This window comes from Anser brachyrhynchus, assembly GCF_964034855.1.
Source record: "Anser brachyrhynchus genome assembly, chromosome: 10".
Classification (NCBI taxonomy): domain Eukaryota; kingdom Metazoa; phylum Chordata; class Aves; order Anseriformes; family Anatidae; genus Anser; species Anser brachyrhynchus.
The window spans coordinates 23699205-23722127 of NC_137705.1; the positions used below are offsets into that span (position 1 = coordinate 23699205).

General features: G+C 35.0%; 1 protein-coding gene across 31 annotated transcripts in view; it reads left to right on the top strand.

Annotated features, from left to right (window-relative positions):
- CACNA2D3 (calcium voltage-gated channel auxiliary subunit alpha2delta 3) overlaps positions 1-22923 on the top strand; it is a 530340-nt gene that overhangs the window by 383572 nt on the left and 123845 nt on the right. For 29 of the 31 annotated variants that reach the window (XR_013955470.1, XM_080605850.1, XM_080605851.1 and 26 more), the window contains one exon: positions 17744-17761. The exons of the other annotated variants lie outside the window; for them this stretch is intronic. Coding sequence is in view for 28 of the 29 variants with exons in the window: in XM_080605850.1 (XP_080461976.1) it covers positions 17744-17761 (18 nt within the window). In the remaining variant the exon portion in view is untranslated. The remainder of the gene's footprint in view (positions 1-17743; positions 17762-22923) is intronic. 31 annotated transcript variants of the gene reach the window in all.

The following is a 22923-nucleotide window of genomic DNA, read 5'->3' on the forward strand; positions in this document are numbered from 1 at the left end:
TTTGACAACAGAAATATGGGATAACAAATGAAAAGTAGCCCAGGAAATGCCTTTTCATCAGCTCTGCAGCCTAAATTAATTTTCCTAGGAAAAAAAAAAAACAACAAACAATTCCAACTATTTCATCTTTTCCAAAGCTTCTGTAAGAAAATGATTGCAGTTTGAGGATGCACACCATCTGCTCCAGCAATTATGGTCTGCTGTATTTGCACTGGGATCTTATAGATAGCACTTAAAAAATAACTATGGTGATCACTGCAGATACTTGTACATATAACAAAAAATAAATCCTGCACATACTTATATATAGGTGCAATATCCCTTTAGGCTGATGATTAGTGGGTTGTCTGTGGAAATCTTCACTGACAGTCCAATAAAAACAATCTGTGAGCCATGACTTTTATGATTTCTGTGGCCCAAAATTTCCAGTCACCATAATTAAGCATTCTCATTTGCTACTGAACAGTTCTAACCTGTTTGTTTTACTGCTGAATCTAGAGTAAATGAATTACCATTAGCAACATTAACTGTTTCAAATTCAGTAAGATCTGTGTCAACTGTCAAAACATAATGAGTGCTCAAGATAGTAAATGAATAAACCTCTCAACTGAATAGAATTAATGCATATTCATTATCTTTTAAGATGCAGCTCAAAAATAACAATGGATGTTCTTTTTTTGTTAGCAAATGCACATCCAATTTACTTATGTTAGGCAGTAGGGTGCTAATCAGTGCAAGGAACACTGTGCCATTTTAATTTGAGCTTAGAGCCCTTGTGCACAACATCAGTACAAGAGACATGGTGCAGCGTGTCCCAGTAAAACGCACAATTTGGGAACTGTCCCCCATTCCTGAAATGAAAATCAGGCCATGCACAGGAAAATAAAGATCATAATGACCCGATGGTAATATTGATACTTTAAGAATATGTATGCTGCTCCATACAATAAATACAGATTAGGACACGCATAAGCATGGGTACCAGCTGTGCCCATACATGATATGTGTGTGTACCTTTTGGCTTTTGAAGTAAACTACTTTGATAAATGATGTTTGCTTTAATCCATTGCTAGTGATGGAACTTATACTACGTGATGGCAATTTTCATATATTTCATTAAGTGCAGAATATTACTACAGAGAGCTAATTGTTAGTTGTCAGAACCACTAGAAAAAATGTTGTAAGGAAATAGCAATATTTATTTTAATGAATTAACACTTTTCATGTGTATAGCCATATATAGTATTTACACTATAAAATGCTATACACTGTACATCAAAAAGATGTTTAAAACATCAAAACCACAAACAAAAACAAAAGTCCTGCACTTAAAGAGGAACATAAAATTTCCTGCTGGGGATGTGGAACATGGAATGCCATCTGTATTATATGGCACTGAGAAAACTGATTATGTTTGGACCTCTATTTCATAGCAGATGGGTTCATTAAATTTAATAGCCTCCAGAGCCTTTAGAAACTGTTAAAAACATGTGGAACATGCTGAGACACTTCACTTCTCGCCCCACAGTCATTATAACTCTGGCACAGACTATAAATATTACAGTACTTTATTTCTATTGAAACGGATTACTATTAAAATTATTTTTCCTAGTGTACATTTGCATGAGAAATACAAAATGAAAATCCTACTTTTTCAGACTTGAGATATGCAGTTGATTTCTTTAAATGCATTTTACAGTTCTTTGCACTTGGAGGCTTTGATATAGAACTTATTTTTATCTTCTTCCTGCAACACCATCGAGCAGCTGTAATGCCACCGCAAAGTTCGGTCTTAAGCAGCTCTGCTCTCAGTGTGGCGCAAGTACGACAAGCATTATATTAGTGCATAGAAATCAGAGCAGTGTTATGTCTTGGCTTCTAGCTTCATGTAGATTCTCTTCTAGTGTTTTATATAATAGGGTAACTTTAACTTTCATCTTTCATAACTGGAGCAAATAGACACTAAATATTTAATTTCAAAGCAGAGCAGTTCCTGCAGAAATGTTTCTTAGAGTAAAAATTCATTTCTTTTTTAAAATATTCTCAGAATTTGATTACTAAGGGAACATTACATAGCTCTTTACTTTTTGATTTTCAATTATTTCAAATGAGAACAGGGAAATTTTAGATGCTTAATATATTTAAGTTTAGATGTTGTAGATGTTTGTGTTTTGACAATTGTCTAATGTTCTTCCACCTTGCATTTACAAGTTCTAATGTTTAAAGTAATATATGTGTGTTTCACAAATTTTGTCATATTTGATCGTGATTTTTTTTCCAGAGAATACACCAGTGACACTATAACCGTATCCCACTATTATCCTACAATGCAGTTCTCGGTAATGCACCTCCATTTCTGTTTCCTTTTCTGGTGAATGATGTGGCCATCCATAATTTCTTTTGCTGTTTTCTAAGGCCACACTCGTTTTTAGTTTGTTCTGACCTTTTTAATGAGAATTTTCTCCTTCACAACACTGACTCCAATTTTGTCACTGACCATTGCTGATATTATTACCTGGAACTCCAAAACCACTAAAAACCTACTAGGGTAGAGGATGTATGACAAGATTAAATAATGATGACTTCCTAATATAATTTACATTCAAAATATTAGGTAAGAGTTACTAGTTGTTTAGAAGGGGCGAAAAGAATAGTGTGAAGACACAGTAGAGGTCATCACAATAAGCAACGATCTGTCTATAAGATCTCAAATGAGAAGGGCAATAAATGAAAATACACAACCATGTTCAAATCTTTCAAATCATAGTGTTTTCTACAGGGTTCCCCTACAAGTGCTGTTTATCCAGATCTTAAAAATTGCAGAGTTCTTGCTTGTGTTTGATTAAACTTATTTCATGGAAGTATGGGGGCAGTCCAGTATTTACAGCTTGAATAATGTTTCAGAGCAGTTACATCCCTGAAACACATCATGTGATTGAATTTTGGAAGTCAGAGAATTTGGTAAGTTTTAAATGTTATATGAACACATTTTGCTGTTTTGTGAGCTGTAAAGTGCAATGATATTATATTAGGACTTTCTCATGAATTGTTAAGGTTTTCTCTGTTGCTTTTACCATAAATACGATGTCTCTTGTGCCTCGATTACTTTGCACCAAATAACTGTTTCTTCTTATATGAAAACTGATTGGATGTATGTTAAAAAGAATACATAGAATTACAACTGTCTGTACGGTTCGCCTGCTGTATGTTCTGTCACCATTTACTATATCCAAATTGCAGAGAATTGCTCTGCTGTTGAATATGATTAACAGGCGTATTCATGCCAAAAAGAGTATTGGTCTCATTTGCAGACACCTGCACACTAGAGATAGAGCAGTTAGGATCATTTCCAGCTGTGGTCTGCCAACGAAATACAGCCCCTCTAGGTGAGGGGACAGAAAATGCTTTTCATTTCCAGTATGTATCACAGAGAATTTTCTGTTTTTACTATGACACAGAAATGAAAATCAGAAGGTGATGAGTCACTAACTAGAGGGAGAATTTGTTTCTAGATTTCCATGTTATGTTGAATCCTACATTTAGGAAGGCATGTCTGTTGTTAATGAATATAACTACCTAAAGACATTTACTGATTACTGATACACATTACTGATAACTGTTTGTCTTTGATCTCATGATGGCCACCTTGCTGTGAGTTTTCGCAATTGTTAATTTATTTTCAAAATACACATTGGGCATTTGATTCTCAAATATTTATACAAAGCCTGAACACTATTTTATGAAGATTCATTTGCTTGGCTTAGGGAATATGCCACCTTCCCTTACAAAGCTAAAATGTACATTTACACATCTATCCAAGCTTAATTCCTGGCTTTCTCACTGTAGCATTTATGCAGTATTTTTACACACAATTTGTTTCTTCTTATTTTTTATGCTGAAATTTTGCGGATTTTTTTAATGATGGATCCCTTGGTGTTTGCCCTTTCATAGAGCAAACTATCATCTCTTGGTAAAAGCAAGAAAAGGTGATTCCCTTCACAAAGATGTTTGAAGCTTTTCATTGAGCAGTTGTGCATAAGCTGCCTTTGCTGCTGCTTTCTGGTGCCCTTTATCGATATCTTCTGTGGATTTCTTCTCATGAAATTAAATTGTGCTAACACTTCAGTGCCTTATTTCTTTCCTTTAAAATGCATCCTCTATTGTTTATCAGCTAAATCACCTTATGAGCATATGGTATTTGCCTCATTATACCCTCCAGCAGACTGCCTTTTTCAGAGCAGTTCTGGGCCATTGGCTTACTGATATCATGGTATTTTGTGGTAGCTAAATAAAAGTCTGTACAAAAGTTTTCCTTATTCAGAAGTGATAAATGGGAAAAGAAGAATATAACGCAATGCATTATCATAATGCACAATCCCCAGCATAGCAATGAGTTTGGGACAGGTAAGAGTGAATAACAGTTTATTATTTGTATCATTAATGTTGGGTAACAGACATGGCAGATTGTTCCTTGTATAAAAACGTTCAATATTTTAGTTCTAAAAGAGAAATAGTTCCAGCACTTTGGTCTGTACTGATTTCAGTCTTTGCATCAGATTTCTAGAATCAACTAGTTGATTTCAAAATACTTTTAGAAGGACAAATGAAACAAAAAACATCGGATTAGATGATCTTAGACGTCTTTTCCAACCTGAATGATTCTATGAATCTATGAAAAAGAAGCTTAAACTTGTGTTGCTTTAAGTATTGTGAATGGGTTTGGTCAGTCTTTTGATGTTGGAGAATATTTTTATACGGAATAGAAATCTTTTTATTATCAGCCTAGCCTCTGTGACACAAAATGATCTATAAATCTTTTAAAAGATCAGTTTTGCCTTCACACCTGTAAAGAGAGTCCCCTAAAATAAGAAAATGTTGACTTCTACAGGTAACTTTGACATCAAGTAGTTTAGAATCTGTTTCTCTATTGCATGTTTTGTTTTCACACTTCAAACTGTACTGATTTTGAAATGATGCTGTTTGCATCTAATAGAGTAAATTCTTACAAAATACACGTGCCAGAAGATTATATTGAATATCTGATAGAAATTGTGCTTGATACAAGCTTTCAAAGCTAGGGCCTAACAAACCTTCATTATACTATATAGTAAAATTACTATATGTAATTGAGTCCTGTTAGGTTGTGAAGTTTTCAGCAAGGGAGAAAGGTTGGAAATACTGATTATAGCAAGCTACTCTAACCTGTACCCCTGAAATGGATGGATTGATTGTGAGAGCTATATGAAGAGTGAGAGAAAATGGAAGCAGAGTATTGCTAAACCCTCCACTTTTGGCAGAGCAGCTCACTGAACACACAGAAAAAAAAATGGTACTATACAAAAAAAAAAAAAGATGGAGAAAAGTGTGTTTGGGGATAATTCAGATGTATTCTTCCTACATCCATTCTCTTTCTAGAGAATGTTGGATGATAACAAAATAGACTATAGAAAAACCACATCTGTCTTACAAGTACAATCTCATTTAATGCAATCAGAGTAACATACTAAAAATCATAGATGCAGTTAGTAAATGTAAGCTTTAGAAAAAAAATCTGGCTTGCTTTACACGTTCATTAAGTTAGATACACTCTCATCCCTCCTCAGAAAGTGGTTATCTTCAGAGGTTGGTCTTGCAATCATATATGAAGCAAGTAAGATTTAAGAGGCAAATAAGATTTAATATACAGCAAGATCAAAAGCCTACTGAATTCATTGAGAGATACTCATTGACTCTAATAGGTATTGGATAAGACTCTTGTTTCATTTTGCATTCAGGTCAGAGTGGATTTTGTGATGGGAGAAAGAGGATATGTCTCTAGCCTCTAAGAGGATTTGTGATTAAGAAATGTTTTTTCATTTGTGTCAAAGATGGATGGTCACGTATGTGAGAATAGATGAATTAATATGTACATATGCACTTAAGGTGCACCTTAGATGGGTTCATTTTTTCCTTCGCCCTCTCTCTCCCTTCCCTTTCTCCCTTTCTTGGTACTTCAGAACAAATCTTTATAGTACAAAGACCTTTCTTTTGCTTTTTTTTCTTTGAATTACAAGTATGACTTTTTCAGCTTCAATTTTGCTACAGTGCAGTTATGTTTCTCTTACTAGAAATATTTCTCTGGGAGGGATGCTCATGCTATTATCTGTCATCATCCTAGTGTTTTTTTTCTAAATGTCTCATTTAGAAAATAATTAACATTAGTAATTAAAATGAAACTATCTGTTCTTCTAGAGGTGGTACAAATGATAATAAATTTTAAAGAGCAAATAAGGAGAAAGTCTAACCATATAATTTGATTCCATTTTACATGGATGAAAAGCAGTTTTATACGTCTTACAAGTATATTAGATATCATATAAAGATGCTGAACTTTAGAAAGTAAAGATGCTGAATTTTAGAAATTCTGCGTGTAGACAAAATGGACACTGGATTTTTGTGCTGGACAGTATAAAACCTCTTGGATGCTTTTAAGGATGAACAGTAGAGTGTGTGGTTAACTGGAATGTAATGTGAGGGTTGTTGTTGTTTTTAACCAGACTTCAGAGATATGATCCGTTTCTGAGCTCTTTCTCAGTTTCTAGCTCAGTTTGCTTCTGCACCCTGTTTTGGCTTCCCTGGTTATTCTCTTGTGGTGGTTTAACACCAACAGGCAACTAAACACCACCACGCTACTGTCTCACTCCTCAAAAGGACGAGGGAGGAAAATGTGTTGAAAAAAGCTAGTAGACTGAGATAAGAACAAGGAGATCACTCATGAGTTATTGTATCACTTATTACTCAGAATAAGTCAGATTAGTATAATTTATTGCCTATTAATAAGAGACTAGAACAGTGAGAACGGAGCTAAAAGTAAACTAAAACTACCTCCCCTGCCCTGAGTGCTGTGGAGGAATGGGAGCTGCGGTCAGCCTATAATACTTTGCCTCTGCTGCTCCTTTACATTCACTCTCTTCTCCTGCTCCAGAGTGGGGTCCCTCCCACGGGATGCCGTCCCTCCCAGGCAGATCCCATGTGGGTTTCCCACAGACAGCAGCTCTTCAACAACTGCTCCAATGTGGGTCCATACCACAACTTCCATCCATCAATAGCAAATTGCTCCCACACGGGTCCCCTGTGGGTGGCAGCGCCCCCCAGATCCCCTGTTCCTGCATGGGCTCCTCTCCACAGGCTGCAGCTCCAGCTCGGGGCCTGCTCCTGCTTTCCTTCAGGCCTCATTCACCTGCTCCACCGGGGGCTCCTCCATGGGCTGCAGGGTGGCGATCTGCTCCACCGTGGGACCCCCGGGCTGCAGGGGGACAGCCTGCCCCTCCATGGGCCTCTCCATGGGCTGCATGTGCCTGGCCTCCTTTCTCACTGGCCTTGGTGTCTGCGGGGTTGTTTGTCTCTATGTTTCCTCACTCCTCTCTCCCAGCAGCATTTTTTTTGCTTTCTTCAGTGTGCTCTCCCAGGGGCACAACCAGTGTCACTCACTGGCCTCGCTCTGGCCAGCGGCGGATCCCTTTTGGAGCCATCTGGAGAAGGCTCTGATCTAATACGGGGCTCTGCTCACAGAGGCCACCTCTGCAGTCCCCCTTGCTGCCAAACCCTTACCACATAAGACTAATACATCTCTTTGTATGTCTAAAAGCTTTCTGAAGGGCTGCTGTTTAAACGTTCAGGATAAATTTGCCTATAGATTGGAGTTGAAAAATTCTGGGGCTACAAAAGGGATTAAAATGGTTATCATATGGCAAGCCATATCCAGTTTTAATCCACGTAGCTACGTATTTTGGGATTCAATTAATTTTTTGTCTTTTGAATAGAAATTTAAACAATTTAATGTGAGCTTTCTAAACTGTTTATGGGGCTTTAGCAAATCATCAAATGCTAAAATTATGGTAAAAGAAGCTGCATAGTAAATACTTTAAAGTATTACTAAGAGAAATAGTAAAATGCTATTTTCCTGTATATTCAACATTTTACTTGAATTAGATATTTTACTGTAGGTAAACTCATATTCTGACCTATTTACTAGACTGATCTGGTCTACAATGTAAGTTTATATAAGCTTAAATGTGTGGTATGAGACACATGCAGGTAATTAAGGCAATTCTTACAGTTTGTAAAAATCATAATGCATCCATATAACATATTAAACAAGCAGTAATTAGAAAGAAAAAAAATTAACATGCAGTTTAAATAAAATATTTTGGGGGCTGCAGAAGATACACAATGTAATAATATGATTACAGTACCAGAAGAGAGGAAAATAAATTTTCTTTAATTATTTTCAGCTTAACTTAGCATGTAGTGTAGAATATGATTGTCAGTTAAATTTAACATCATGTCTGTACATATCTGTATATTTTCTCAGTAGCAACAGAAATTAGAATAATAATTCTGAATGACCTATATTGCTCTATTCACTTATGTACTAGTTGTAGAGAGCGACATACTGACTGACCAATAGCATTGATTAAAACATAAACTATCCAATTAAAATTTAAATATATTAATGTAAATATAGAAATTATTGCCACTCATGTCATTTAAGTTGTATTACAACTTCAGATTTTATAATGATACCTATGTAAGTGGATAGGAAGTTTCTGATGATTGTCAAGGCTTGGAACACGTACCTGTGCAGTACTGCTAGATCTAGCAATTAGTTCTGAAGCTTTGATCAGAGAGGGGAACATTTTGATCACTGTATGAATTTGAGAAACTTGAAAAACCTCCTAATAAGCCATTCACTGCCAGAATAACTATGCAGTCCAAATGTTGGTAACCAGTGAAATATAGCCACAAATTTTAAATAAGCATAGGAAATCATCCTTCAGGCTAACAGTTTGGTGCTGTTGCCCATCTGTTTATTCATCCCTCATAGTGTCAACTGTAGAGGTCACGTATAGTAGTATTAAAGAAGATAATCTTCAGACCCTTTATGTGTTTTTAAACCAAAATATTTGCAACAACTTGAGTTGTAAATCAAATTAGTGCACAGAACACACATGATATACAATGAGAACTACATTCATTACGCCACTTTATACAAATTGAGTCAGTGTTCCCAGTAGAAGAACCTAGCAGTGCAACTTGAAGGTCATCCTCAAACATAAAACTTAATAATCCAACAATCATAAAGCCTTATTGTTTTGAAAATACTGTTAATTATTCTGCTGTTAGTAGTACTCTAGGTATTAGCCTTAATGCTGATGATCCCATTTTTAGAAACTTTTATTTTTAGTGTTTTCTGCATCTGATAAAAAGACTAAATATTCTGATTGTAATGTAAATGATGTCTCAGTATTACATGATCTTTCTCTCTCAACCATTAGTTTTATTTGGAGTTGGCTCTATTTAGAAAAATATTCCATTTCCATGCTTGAATGTCTACACAGGTTTTGATTAGGAAGGAAATATAAAATGTATAAAAGATAAGAGAATAATTATTAAAATAATTTTATATGGAAATCTAAATATAGTAATGTTTATAAATAATATATGCTTGCATATATAAACAGAACTATGAACATCTATTTTGCACTAACACAAGTAATAATGAAAACAAAACTCTCTCCCTTTAATAAACACACATGCATGAATCACACATGCAAAATTATGTTCATCATGTGTGGAATTAGTCTCAATTCGTGGAATTAGTCTCATTTCGTGAATCTGTTCTGCTTCGTCAATCTTCAGCCACGTGGTTTATTTGTAAAATTAGCATAACTCTTTTTAAAAGATACATAATTATTTATGAATAACGTTTCTAACCAAACCCTGCATTTATAAGAATCACTCTGGATAGTTTAAATACAATCTTTTCTATAAACATTTTGTATTTATTGGAGAAAGAGAACACTTAGTTTATACAATTAAAAGAATCACTGGCATAGAGTCATGGAGTAATTGAGCCTGGAAGGGATCTCTAGAGATCTAGTCCAACTGTGTGCTGGAGCAAGGTCAGCAAGAGCAGGTTGTCCTCAACTCTGTCCAATTGGGTTTTGAATATCTCCAAAGATGGAGACTCCACAACCTTCTGGGCAGTGGGCTTCAGTGTTTAATTGATCAGTATTACAATAAAAAACTAAGAATATTCCTGCCAGTATGGATTTCTTTTTTGTTTGCTTCAACAATGTTGAGAGACCAGTTGCAGACGAATGCAACTTAACCATTTAATAAATTGAATGTATTTAGATTTTTGTTGTCGTTTTTAACAATTCTCCATTTAAAAGCAAGATTGCTAGACAGTAGATTAGAAATTAATCCTTTACATAATTAATCTTGTACTTTAGAAAATGTAAAACCTTTGAAGGGTGGTGCCATTTTATTATGAAGATGTTTGGAATATATATGTAATTCTTCAGTGTGCTCTGCAATTTCTTAATTCCAATCTGATATCTTAAATCTAATCTGATATCTAATCTGAAACATATACTATTTTCTTTTTTTTTGCATTTTCACAAGAGCTAGCTTCTTTTCTTTCTGTCATCTTTATAGAATTCTTTAGAAGGAAAGATCTAGGATGATAGTTTTCATCTATATTTTATGACTTTTCTCTATAGCAACATTTACATTTCCTATGAGTGGAATACTTTGTATGCAGCGCAGTCTATCTTGACTGAAAATGCTGTAGTTACTGCAAAATATGTCAAAGCTCGGTAAAACAATTACATGCACAAAGAAAGATTTGGTGTTGAAGTCCTTGAAAAATCAAATGCATTTCCCTTACAGATGTTGGCCCAGTAAGCTGCAGGTTATTATCACTCTCAGTATTTATACTGAAATCTTAACTTCAGGAGCATCCCAGTAGGAGGTTGCATTTTGCCTTCCTGTATGCACATAATTACCTCTGGTGCCTCTAGTACTTACATGGGTCTAAGAAGAGGAGAATTAATGCATGGGTTGTACCAGAAAAATTGTCAAAATTGTAACGTTTAAATGATGTATCTCATACCAACTAAGTGTATTTTAAAGCAGAAAATCTACATTTTCTGCTAAAAATTGAGAGAGAGTTTGAACGTTCTTTCTATACTCCCCCAGGTTTTTGCCATTTGGGGAAAGATGTGTGAAAGGAAGCCTGTTTAGCAATGTATGACATGTTTTCTATTTCTATTCAAGAGAATAAACTGTTATCTACCCCTATATTTAATTACATTGCATGATGCCATAAAGAAGTAGCCTACATTATAGAGTATCTGGCACATATATACATTGTCTCCTCTTTTTTATCTCTTTTCTGAGGAGCTTCACTGATGTCTTCCTTTTTGCTGTGATGTTAATTATAGGACCTACATGCTTGCCACAGTATTTCAGATCTTTTCCTGGAAGTATATTTCCAAAAAGTTGCATACATTTAATTCTAAATTCAGTCAGTACGTGAAATGCGAAATGAATGCTCCTGTCAAACCACCAGAAGCTTAGCTATGCATAGACATTAAAATTAGTGCAGCCCAGAAACCACTTACAGAAATGGCTGAACTATCAAAACTGTATTCATAAAAGTTGATTTCTTACTGTATGTAATGTTGTAACTTTTGTACTTAATTTCAATTGTTTTGTATTGTATCTGATTGTGGAACAGTGAAGTTAGTATGGATGTTACCACTTTTCTGAGACTGGTGACATATTGAAATGCCTGGCAGGAGAATAGGACTGCGGGAATGAGGTCAGTGAATGTAAAATCAGAGTTGCTTTATTTATGAATACTTTAAATGAAATGCATTGCCAGAGTTGGAATAACTTTTTGACAAATACAATTTCATGCAGTCCTTAGAAAAATAGAAAACGGAGCATTAATTTCATAGTGATTTATATGTTATTTTTCTGTCTCTAGTAGTAGAACTCTTTTTTTTTTTTTTGTATAATCAGAAATTAGTGTAATTTAGTCTTTCAGGAGACATTACTTTTTAATTCTTCAAACAATTGGAAGGTTGAATTCTAATCCAATGGAACAACAACTTTATACTTGTTGTATGTTTTCCTGCAAGGCTTCTAGACTTGGCTTCTTGGAAATTTAGGACATACAACTACATAATGATTTGAATGCGTTGATGAAACGCCCATAGAATGTTTTAGAAATGTATGGTCATTTTGTTTGGGAATTACTGTGAAGTCACTTACAAAATCATGGCCCTTTGTATTTACGTAGATCCAAACTATTCCTTCCACTAGAAATCAGGTACTATATTTGAATACTTTGAAGTGTCCAAGTGAATTCACTTATGCAGGAATTGAGTAGAAGAGTGTTTACTCTTCTATTGGAAAATATATCAAAATTTAAAATGTCCATAGTATTTAAATGGAGAACAACTTATAGACCCTGAGAATGGTTAGGTATGCAATAATGCAAATAAATAAATAATAAAAAAAGTATTTGAAACATAGGTACATTTCAAGAAAAAGAATATACTGCAACAATGAAAGAAAACTATAAACATAATGTCACATAATCATAACTTTCTTATTGGAATGTTTGTAGGCTGTTTAAGTTGTCAGATGTTAGAGCTCCATTAGAAAAATAAATTGCTTAATTAAAAGTGCAGTCAAATATTAATCCCCATTATTCTTGCTAAAGGTGTTCATATTGCGGTATTATGTCATATTATAGTGTAAGTATAGTCTAAGCCTGGGTTTCCAAGATATCTGAGGTTCACTGGCGTTTTTTTTTTTTTAATCGGAGTCAATTATTTGCTACAATTACAAAAGCAGAATAAAGCTTGATGGTTTCTCTACCATTTGAAAATAAATTATGTTGTGTTCTCTAGAAGACCTGATATGTGTACGTGATAAGATTATTTATTCTTGAGTTCTTGAAATTGCAAATATAATGAAATTTGTTGCCACTTTAAACTAAGGTTCTCTTGTATTAAACTAAAAGATACAGATTCTAGGGTTTCTCCAAACATATTTTTAGAAAGGTTTTGAATGGTCTGAAAGACTTCACTGATTAGCACCTTCCCCGTAACTGATTCATTATGATTTTATTGTATTTTCTGTGGACACTATCAAAAAAGGAGCAATCACACAAATAAAGAAAAGTAAGTAAAATGAACAAATCAAAAGTATGCAATTGCATTTACAGAGAACTTTTATTAAGTAAATATTAATTAATCTCATGAGGTTTTAGACTGGCTATTAGGAGGGGAATATCAAGGAAATTAAAATTGTCAGGATCAGGCCACATGTGTACCAGCTGAAGTAATGCATTCTTAATTCTAGATCCTTTATCCACTGTGTAGCAATCTGAACAAAAAGTACAAATATTACAGATAAACATTGGTTTCTTCTTTGGTTCTAGCTGTCAAACATACTTTCTTTTTTTTATTATTATTATTTTTTATTTTATTCTTTAAATAGAAAAAGTATGGATAACGTAGGATTTAGAATCAAAGCAATGAAGGTAGACACCTTTGGTGAAGTGCTGGGTCTGAACGGATTACCCACTGGGTCTTTGAACTCCTTTTTGGAATTACTGCCAGCTTGCTGTTTAATGCATTTGACAACACTTTCACTTTCTGATTTCTTGCCTATGTCGATGAAACATGCATAGTAACTCAGAAGAGAAGGTCATAACGGTGTATAAGTTTTAAATGTACTTTCTAGTTGGAAACAGATGTAAGCAATAATCTGGCTCAGGTTATGGCAACGTAAGTGGATAGTTAGAAACCAATTGATTCACTGAAGGCATGTTGGACTAATGAAAGCCATCATGCTATAGAAAACATGAGTAAGCAGATGAATTTGGTGCAGTGTACCTGGTTGAGAGCTCAAGCATGTTAAATGAATAATTTTACTCTGGAGAGGAGCCTTTGATAAAGTAAAAGCAGAAATATGTATTCCAGGTATTAATTAGATTTTCAGATCCATGTCATATAATGAATTTATCTATACAGACCTTCAGTTTTGACATCAGAGAATGTTGAAACTGCAAATACCTAAATCATATTTCATTTTTCATACAAATAACATTGAGTTGAAAATATTTTAAGCAGCTGAATCAAAAGAAAATCTACCTGAGTGTTTTTAAATGTTACCTTAAAATACTGATAAACTTTTTGGAATCAATCCAAAGACTGTTATATTTTGTAATTTTAAATGTCATGATTGTTCCCTATTCCTGAAGAGTAAATATTTTCAGGAATATGTTTTATGTTATGTTTAGAAGTTTAAAATCCTTCTGCAAAATTGAAGTCTAATTATTCTTAATGTATTATGGAAACACCAGTCCGAGACAAGAGGGTCACCTCTGATTGCTGTTCCTGATGGGGATGTTGTATTGTATTCAGTACTGTTTACACAATCCCTTGCTTTCATTCTTACTCTGATTCACCAGTGCTGTCTTGTCATTTGGGGTTTGGGTGTTTTTGTTTTGACTGCAAGCATCATAAATCAAAGGTTTCTATTTTCCGTTGTTGAAAAAAGTGTTAGCAGAGATCTAGTCAGTGCTAGTCTTCAGAAGGGTTCTCTCAGGCTGCCATGCTGTTGGACAGAAGGGTTAGAAGTTTGTTAATTACAACTCAGATGTTATTCTCCCTTCCATACACTACAAGATCTGGGAAGTTAAGACAAGTCTTCCACAGACTTCCTCCTGCACCTCAGCCACAGCCATTTTAACAAAGCTGGTAAACTTGGAGTGAGTCAAACAGATATAAGCCCTACCATGTATCTTCTTTTAGAGGTGATCAGCAGAGGGACGAAGAGACAGTAACGGAAAAACAAAAAGAAACATTGGGTACTTGGGTGTGGTTGCACCTGAATAAAGTCACCAAAATGTCGCAGTTTTCTATAGGTGCAAGTAGAATAGAAAGCTCTGCAGTGTTTTTTAAGGGTCAGGAGAAGATCATACAGTTTACTGCAAAACTGCCTCTTGGCAGTGTGTAAAGAAAACCCCAGGAATCAGAGGTACCTGCTGGGTTTTTCACAGAGACATGCAATTTTTAGACTATGCAATAAAGGGTCAGACCAGAAGACTATTACTGTTATTGTTAGGAAAATTATTTGTTTCCTATGGCCTCCCAGAAGGGGTAATGTCAGACAAACCTCTATCATTTATTTCAAAGGAATTTGTACCAATTATTAACTGAATTGCTGGCATAGAGATCCTGTAACAGCCAAGTTTCAAATCAACAACAGAATGCAGATTTATCTGGCTGCAACAAATACAGGTTTTTTTTTTGAGGAAAAGACTGTGAACTTGGATTTTGAAGCTTAGGTGAAAAGTGACAAGAGTACCAGCCCAGGAAAAAGCCTATTAGAATGTAAATCTTGTCTGCTGCCCCTGTTATTCTTAATCAAGGCTTTGACTACTCATCTTTCAGAGCAAAGAAATACTCTTAATTTTATAAATCTTCTAAATGGGATTGACATACTTAATTCAGCAACAAGTAACAAATAATATGGGACTCTGATTTGCAAACTCTTCTTAATGTGCTCTTGAAAATAATCCCAGTAAAGACATAGAAGTAGTTTATTAAATGAAAGCATGGAGCATCTGATTTGGTTGGTAATTATCAGTAGGAAATCCTTACTTGCATTCCATGTGACTGTAACTCCTTCATGTGGCAAAAACTGACCAAGCCGTAGTAGAAGAAGAGATGTGCTTAAACAGGAGTAAATTCAAGTTCTGAAAATAATTAGTGAAAGTTGCATCAACAGTACTAATAATTTTCTAAGGATTCAGCTACAAATTTGAGGTCCCAACAGAGAATTGTGTATGCGCACACATTCATAGTTGCTTCTTTTGATCAGGTTTTTGAGGTTCCATCCCTCCCCCCTCCCCAACCTGGAAGTAAGACTTTCTACAATGATTCTAATATTGCGTTTGTTGCCTTGGTTATCTTTACTATACTTCAAGCACTGTTTTGTAGACTATGACATACAAATTAGCTGATTATGAAACCACCTGAGTTTGCTATGCATAGCGGCTTGTGCAAAGTTCTTTGAAATTTGTTTGGAAAGTGGAAATTTGGATATGATTCTTTACTGCACCTGCCTTTATGTAGATAACAATGAAAGAATACTCAAGATTTTTTACATATGTTGTACAAGAAGGTGGTATTTAAAAACAAAAAGGCAAAAATGGCAGCATTAGAGAGAAAAACAGTTTCAGTGCTGCAACAGAACATTCAAAAATTGATATTTCAACTTTCTCTTTTTTTTCTGAATGAAAAAATAAAAAGCTCTGACTTCTCAAAATTGTTGACTAATAAGTAGATAAACGTTCAGAAAAAACGTTCAGAAAAGCTTTAAGCTGCTTTAAGTAGTGCTCTAAGCATCTACACACAATTTAGCTAATGTATTTAAAGTTCAACAGATATCTGCAATTTCTGCAGCAACCCTTCTACATCTTTCTTTATTATCTATTATTTTAAAAAGTCTTTCAAGAAACACATATAGGTCACGCTTCAGTGTAATCATCACTTGTATTTCACTATTGATGCATTCAGGTTTTAGGATAAAGGGAATTTATATGCAGCAATTCTCCCTGCCCCCGATTTTGTTATGCTTTATATTGTGAAAACAGAGAGAAATTGTGACAGGTTGCTTTCAGGATTTGTGAATTAGGCATCAAAGGTGACAATTCTCGTTCATGACATACTAATGTGGGCATTAGTTTGTAGCAGAGTACTATGAGGAAGTTGTTTTTTCTGTCTGTTTTAATTATGAGCAATGATAGAAGGTCTTTCAGAAGATCACTAGAGATCTTGAAGATCTTTTGGCATTTGGTATTAACTCATGTGCCTGTTTCTGTGTTCAGATTATGCCTGTAAAGAAGCAATTTGTATTGGAAATTTCTTGAGAAGGTGGATTTACTATAAGGCTAAATTGTGTGTGGTGAATTTCTCTCAGAGCTTGAAAGTAAGAGGAGAAGAATTTGGAAAAAAGTGAAGAGTTTATTGTGCTGATAATAGTTTATTTTTCTGAGTTCCTCTCCATAACCTCCAATGAGTTTTCTTTTTCCTAAAGTGGAAACAGAACTCATTTTTCAACTCTGATAAATAAGATGTTTGGTGTGTAATAGTCTATTGCCTGCTCTCCAGGCCTTTTAATGTGAGTTGGTACTGTACATACTTTGCACACAACCAGGTATGAACGCCTAAGAACACGTGTGATACAATTATGCATTTATGCATGAACACCACGTATTGGCATGTATGTGCATATAATCATACTTGTGTTTACACTACAGACATGTTCTTCTATGCATATTGTATATTACGCATCTATGACAGAATGTTTGCATGAAGTCAGTAGCTTTCTATTACTTACCATTTTGTTTTTCTTTCCTTTGTCAAAGAATACAACCTTCTACTTTAATACAACAAACCTCTCCTAATGTCCATTTCATTCTTAGTAACTGTAGGTTTAGAACTTTACAAACCAAGAATGGTTGGTTTTAAAACTGAAACTACATTTATGTTGTATTATATTTGTGTACAGGAAGATGAGACTACTTCACAGTTCAAATGTGATACCATATCTGAAAACAGTCCTTATCTTAGTGCCATGGTATTTAACAAATTGCAGCACGCTTTTGTGATGCCTATAATAATATAATATATTTAGCTCAAATAATGAGCTAAATTAATATAAGCCCTCAGTAAGTTGAATCAATTGGCACTGTAAACTTAGTTTCTCTAGTTTCTTTAATACTTTGTTTTTTATTGTGTTTGTGATTTTTATGAATACAACAACTGAAATAGCTCTTCAAAATAATTTAATTTGTAATGATTGCTTGTTCTGTTTTGTTGTTTTCCAGCTCCCTCAGGCTCAAAAGGTAAAATATTTTACTCAAATCTTAGTTACTCAAAGTAGCCTACAGTCCTTTGCGCTTCTATGGTGTTGTGAGTATGGTACAGTGGTGATCAGTGAAACAGTTTCACTGTATTGGGGATCTGGAGTTGAAACAGAAAGAAAAGTAGCTGACATAAAGGCAATGATGTGGCTAGCTAAGGTAGATGCTGAGATCAGCTCTTCAAACATATGAGCTATCTGAACACGATAGGCATATAGTGGCCTACAGCTTGAAAACAGCAGGGAAGCTATTTTATCAACATTTTGAAATAATAATAAGAAAAAAGAAATTCAGCCCATTACTCTGTGAAAAATCTCTGGATCATTTTGTCTCTTACAGAAGACTGCAGAACCCACAGTGTAGCTGGTACCCTTTCACTGCTTCCCACTGTATCTATCAACACACCTTTGAATACATCCAACATTTGACCTTTTTAATAGGTTGCACACAGTTTTCATATAATTTTCATATATTTTTTTCATATAATTCTCTTTAAACAACTTTTGCATCAATGTGGTATGTTACCAGAGCTCACCACTAGACATGAAAGCACAATAATTGTGGCAAACTCCAAGAATCGCTTGATGCTTGTTGCATCGTTCCTGTGTATTTTACAAATATAATTAAAGTTTCCAGAAAACATAAAATCTAGATGCCGGTTTGTTCTTTGAAGTATTGAAATTAAAAATTTCATCAAAGGTATTGGGGGATAGCAATACTCAATGCAATTCATTCTTGTGCTAGGTAAAACACCTTTAATAGGGAATGTCATAGCAATTAAGAAATTAAAAGTCACTGTTAATAACAGTCTTTGAATGATGATAAAATTTCAGTTTTTAATGAAAGCTCTAGATCAAGTCATCTTTTGCAGAATGGTTAGGGCATCCATGGACCTCAAAACTTTAAAATGGTTAATTAATGTATTCTGTGTTATAATTTAAAAAGCAAGAAATCTGAGCATAGGAGCTTGTATTTTTATAATGCTATGTATATTTGAAATTTCTTTGCTTATGCATCTCAGAAAAACCTGTTTTAAATCTTCAGGTAACATGGTAGTCTGTGACACTGGGCTATGTCCATAGTTTGTTCTTGTGCGTTGCAGAGCCTAGGAAATGTGACATTTTGGTAACAAAAAATGTTCTTGTTTTCTGGAAATAGATGGATTTAAAAAATCTTCTGTTTACAGCTTTCTGAACAAGTAGAAGGACTAAAAGAGTGGAAAACTTTTATTTATTAATGTTAACCTACTTGTTTAAAAGTGTATGGCCAAATGCCTCTCCTAACAGTTTACAGAAAGAAGCAGGGTGAGGCTAAAATATGCTGGTGGGGAAAGATATAACCTATCAGGCTGTTTTCCAGTGTCTTGTGATGCTGTATTTTAGATTTTGAGGTCTACAATTCTGAGCTATTAAATTGTGTAGTGGTACAAATTAGTCAAGTTCGAGATTAGAAAAAAAAAAAAAAGCAATAATTGTCATGGAAGACGATAAATGCCAGTTTTCAGTATGATACCCCTTGAACAAACTAATGCAGTACCAGAGCCATGTATTTTGTGTGTGTGTGCATAATGTCTGGTAACTGTACCCTACTTTCATGTAGAGAAAGAGGAGGGGGTAGGAAGGAATGAATGGGATGGAGAGGGAGGACAGATACAAGTAGTCCGTGAGGACTTTTAGTAACTTTATGCAAGAGTAAGCCTTTTCATAAACATAGCCTGTTAGCTTTATAAAGGTTGTAGGCTTTGGGTAGAATATGATGTTTGTTATTTCTTATTGACAGGCTTTCCCTGTTCCTAATGGACTAATGATCTTTATGAGCTACATGTGATAATCAAAACTTTGCCATTCTAGTTTTCTCCCTGACCCCAGATCCACGTTATTTGAATCTCTGTGCTTTTCTCTTGGATTCCCTTGCAGAGCCTCTCGGTGGCAGTGTGCTAATAATGTTTTGGCTCAAAACCTCTCTCTAAATCTACCCCCCAGTCTCCTCCATGCTCTTCTATCAACTAACCCTAAACAGATGCTTCATAGCATTATTCTTCTCATACCCTTGTTAGAGGTCATTGTGACACCATTCGAGCCTTGGAGTTGACTTGAGTGCATCGAGAATTAAGGTCACTTCCAGCTATTGGGGCTTGCTGTTCAGTCTTAGACTGGCCAAGAGTTTGCCACAACTCTGCATAAAGCAATGAAAAATCTACTTGTTGTTTAACAGGAGCTACAATGTGAAATGTCAGACACAAATAGGGCTTTCTAGGTGGCAAGGGTTTTCTCCCATTGCATGCCACACACACACACACAAAAAAAGACTTTAATATCCTGGCATTCTTCTAGAGGGCCAGAATGTGGCAAACAACTCCCAAACCAGAGAATCTCTTGCTATCTGCAAGGTGAAGGGAAGCAGCATAGGGCTGATGTATAATGCCTTTATGAATGACTTAGTCACTGGTGTACATGTTTTGCCATATGGTGTCTGAACTTGCACTATATTTTTGTTGGAATCTATGTATCATCTTGCAAATGTTTTTTCTATAAACATTTCAAACAGTCATGTCTCTCTAAACACGTTCCCTTTAATCTTCTAGTGATCTGAAAGAAAAATGTGGCATTCCAAGTTTACCTTTACTATTTTATATCCACGATAAATACTTGGTCATCTTGATGAAATGTTACGCCGTTTATGTGAAACATTTTGCGTACAGTCTTCTCAGTGTCTAGTCAGGGTTCTATGGTAATTAGCTGTCGATCTTGAAGACCTGTAGGTTTTAGTTCGTCTGTGGCAGTTAAATAACAAATTGTTGAAAATTCAGAGTTGGTGTGTAGATGAAATCAAGTATGAGGAGTGTAAGTTGGATGCCTGTTGAACCATGATATTTGTCTTGAAAAGATTTTTATGATATTCCCTATACTTAAAATAGATAATGTCACAAAACAAAAAAAGCCCCCACCTCAGAAAAAAAAAAAAAAACCACACCATAATTTCAAGTGAAAAGATGCTGATTTAATATGTTTATGCAGCTTTCAGAAGAAAATATCTAGGAAGAGCTAATGTAGCTAAAAGAGTACTACTATCCAGAAAAATGAAATAAAATAATGCAAATTTCATATGTCATGTAATCTATGCTGCTTTTCTGCATCTTTCTAGGTAGCCATCCCATATAATTGTGAAAATGAAAATAATAATAAACTAATAACTCAAATTTACCAATATTCTGACATTTTCAGTTTGGTTTCCAAAATGACCCTTATCTTTGAAACACTTTTGAAAAGCAGTTTTTGTATTCATGGATGAGCAAAAGCTATTCCTTTTTAATAGCTTGAAAAGGTGTTTTGTTTCCTTGTTGGAAAGCTTTACTTGCTTTCTTGAACAAACACAGCAGGATTCAAAAACTGTTGTCTTTCTCCTGCTGTGATGTTTTGTTCTACTTAGCTTGTGCGAAGAGGTAGAAGTGAATAAATTAGACACACCAAACAGAAGCAGATATTTGGGTTTAGGAACATAAAGTTTTTAAATGATTCTCTTATGAATAGAATCATATTTCTTCTGTATAGAAATGTTTTGATGATATTTGTTGCCCAAAAGTTCCTGACAGCTTTCTTCTCTCTTTCTGTGTTATCCCTTAACTTCTGTAAGTAGTGCTTTGCCCTCCTTTTATCTTGATGCTATCATCTTTCAGCCATTTGGGAGCATCATTTATCATTCCCTGCATCATTTACTTTCCTGTACTTTGAAGTGCTGAATTAACTGTCACTGGGAATAGAAAATAGAAAATTTGTAAAGCTGCTGTTCCACTGAAGTCCATGACTAGTAATTTTAGCATTTTTATAAAATTATAGGCGTTAAATTGAATCTAATGAAGTACAAAATAATAATGAGCAAACATTTTGACCCTGATTTATCATTCTTTTGTCTCTGTTGCCCACTGAGATGTTATCTTTCAGTTTTATAATATATATAAGTTGAGTGGCCCATTCAAAAAGCTGCATTAAAATTTTCACTTACATGTTAATCATAATCTTAAATTTAATTTCCAAAAAAATTCTCTCACACTCCTCAATAGGGAAATTGATATTTAGTAGCATTTTTGAGTCAGCAATTTGCCAACGTTACCTAAGTAAATATTTAAACTGATATTTTTTGGTGTTTCATTTCTGTATGGCTGAACATAGAAATATCCCAGGAAATTAATACACTCACACAGGTTCCTATATTGTTCCAGGCCATAATTTAAATCTAAGCTAAAATAATAGCTATTCCTTATTCTTGTAGTCTATATAAAACAATTAAGTGGTCAAATTCCAGTTCTCTGATGCTTCCAGCCTGCCTCATGACTTTATACTCAGCACAGAAAAGTACAGTAGTCCCAGGAGAAGATGACACCAGGTGAAACAAGCCTACATGAGTGGGGAAGGGAGGAGGGATGGATTGGGAAGGTGACAGGGTTATTCAAGAAAATGAAGAAAAAACAAAGCCTCAGCATGAACCTCATACTTCAGGTACATTCCTGTGGAACTGCTGTCTCCTCTGGGTAAAGTTTCAGCATCGTGGCAGTCACTTTGAACATAGGCACCTTGTCAGAAGGTTTGCAGTATTCCTATGCCCCACAGTTTCACCCCACTTTAAGTCCCTTTGAATGTAGCAATGTTTTTTCCACCACTTTTCAGCTTTTGCACAGGGCATATGGCTGTATGGGCAATGCCAGCAGACCTTCACTTTGACCTGTCTCCTCACTCAGTTCCCTTAATCCTATTTCCTTTCAGACCCACAGCCCAAAGCTTCTGGTGTCAGCAGAGCTGCACAACCCTCCCCAAACACTTGTTCAAGTGCCTCTGTTAAGCCTCACCATATCACCTAACCTCGCTTCTTTTTTTTAATTATTATTTATTTTTTTAAATTTTGATTCAGAATTTTAGCTCCAATTTTAACCTCTGTCGCGTAGATATAACAGCCTACAGAATTTTTCTGCCTTTCAGTCTCTAGGTAACTTAATTAAATTCTGTGGAAATCAAAGCTCCTGTTGTGGGATGGTGAAAATCAAGTAGGAGCCATGTAGATCCAGGGAGAGTAGAACTCGAAGGAGTATTATTGGGGTGGAGTAAGTTTCTTCCCTTTATTCTAAACATTCAAGAGTCATTAGTCTGGGA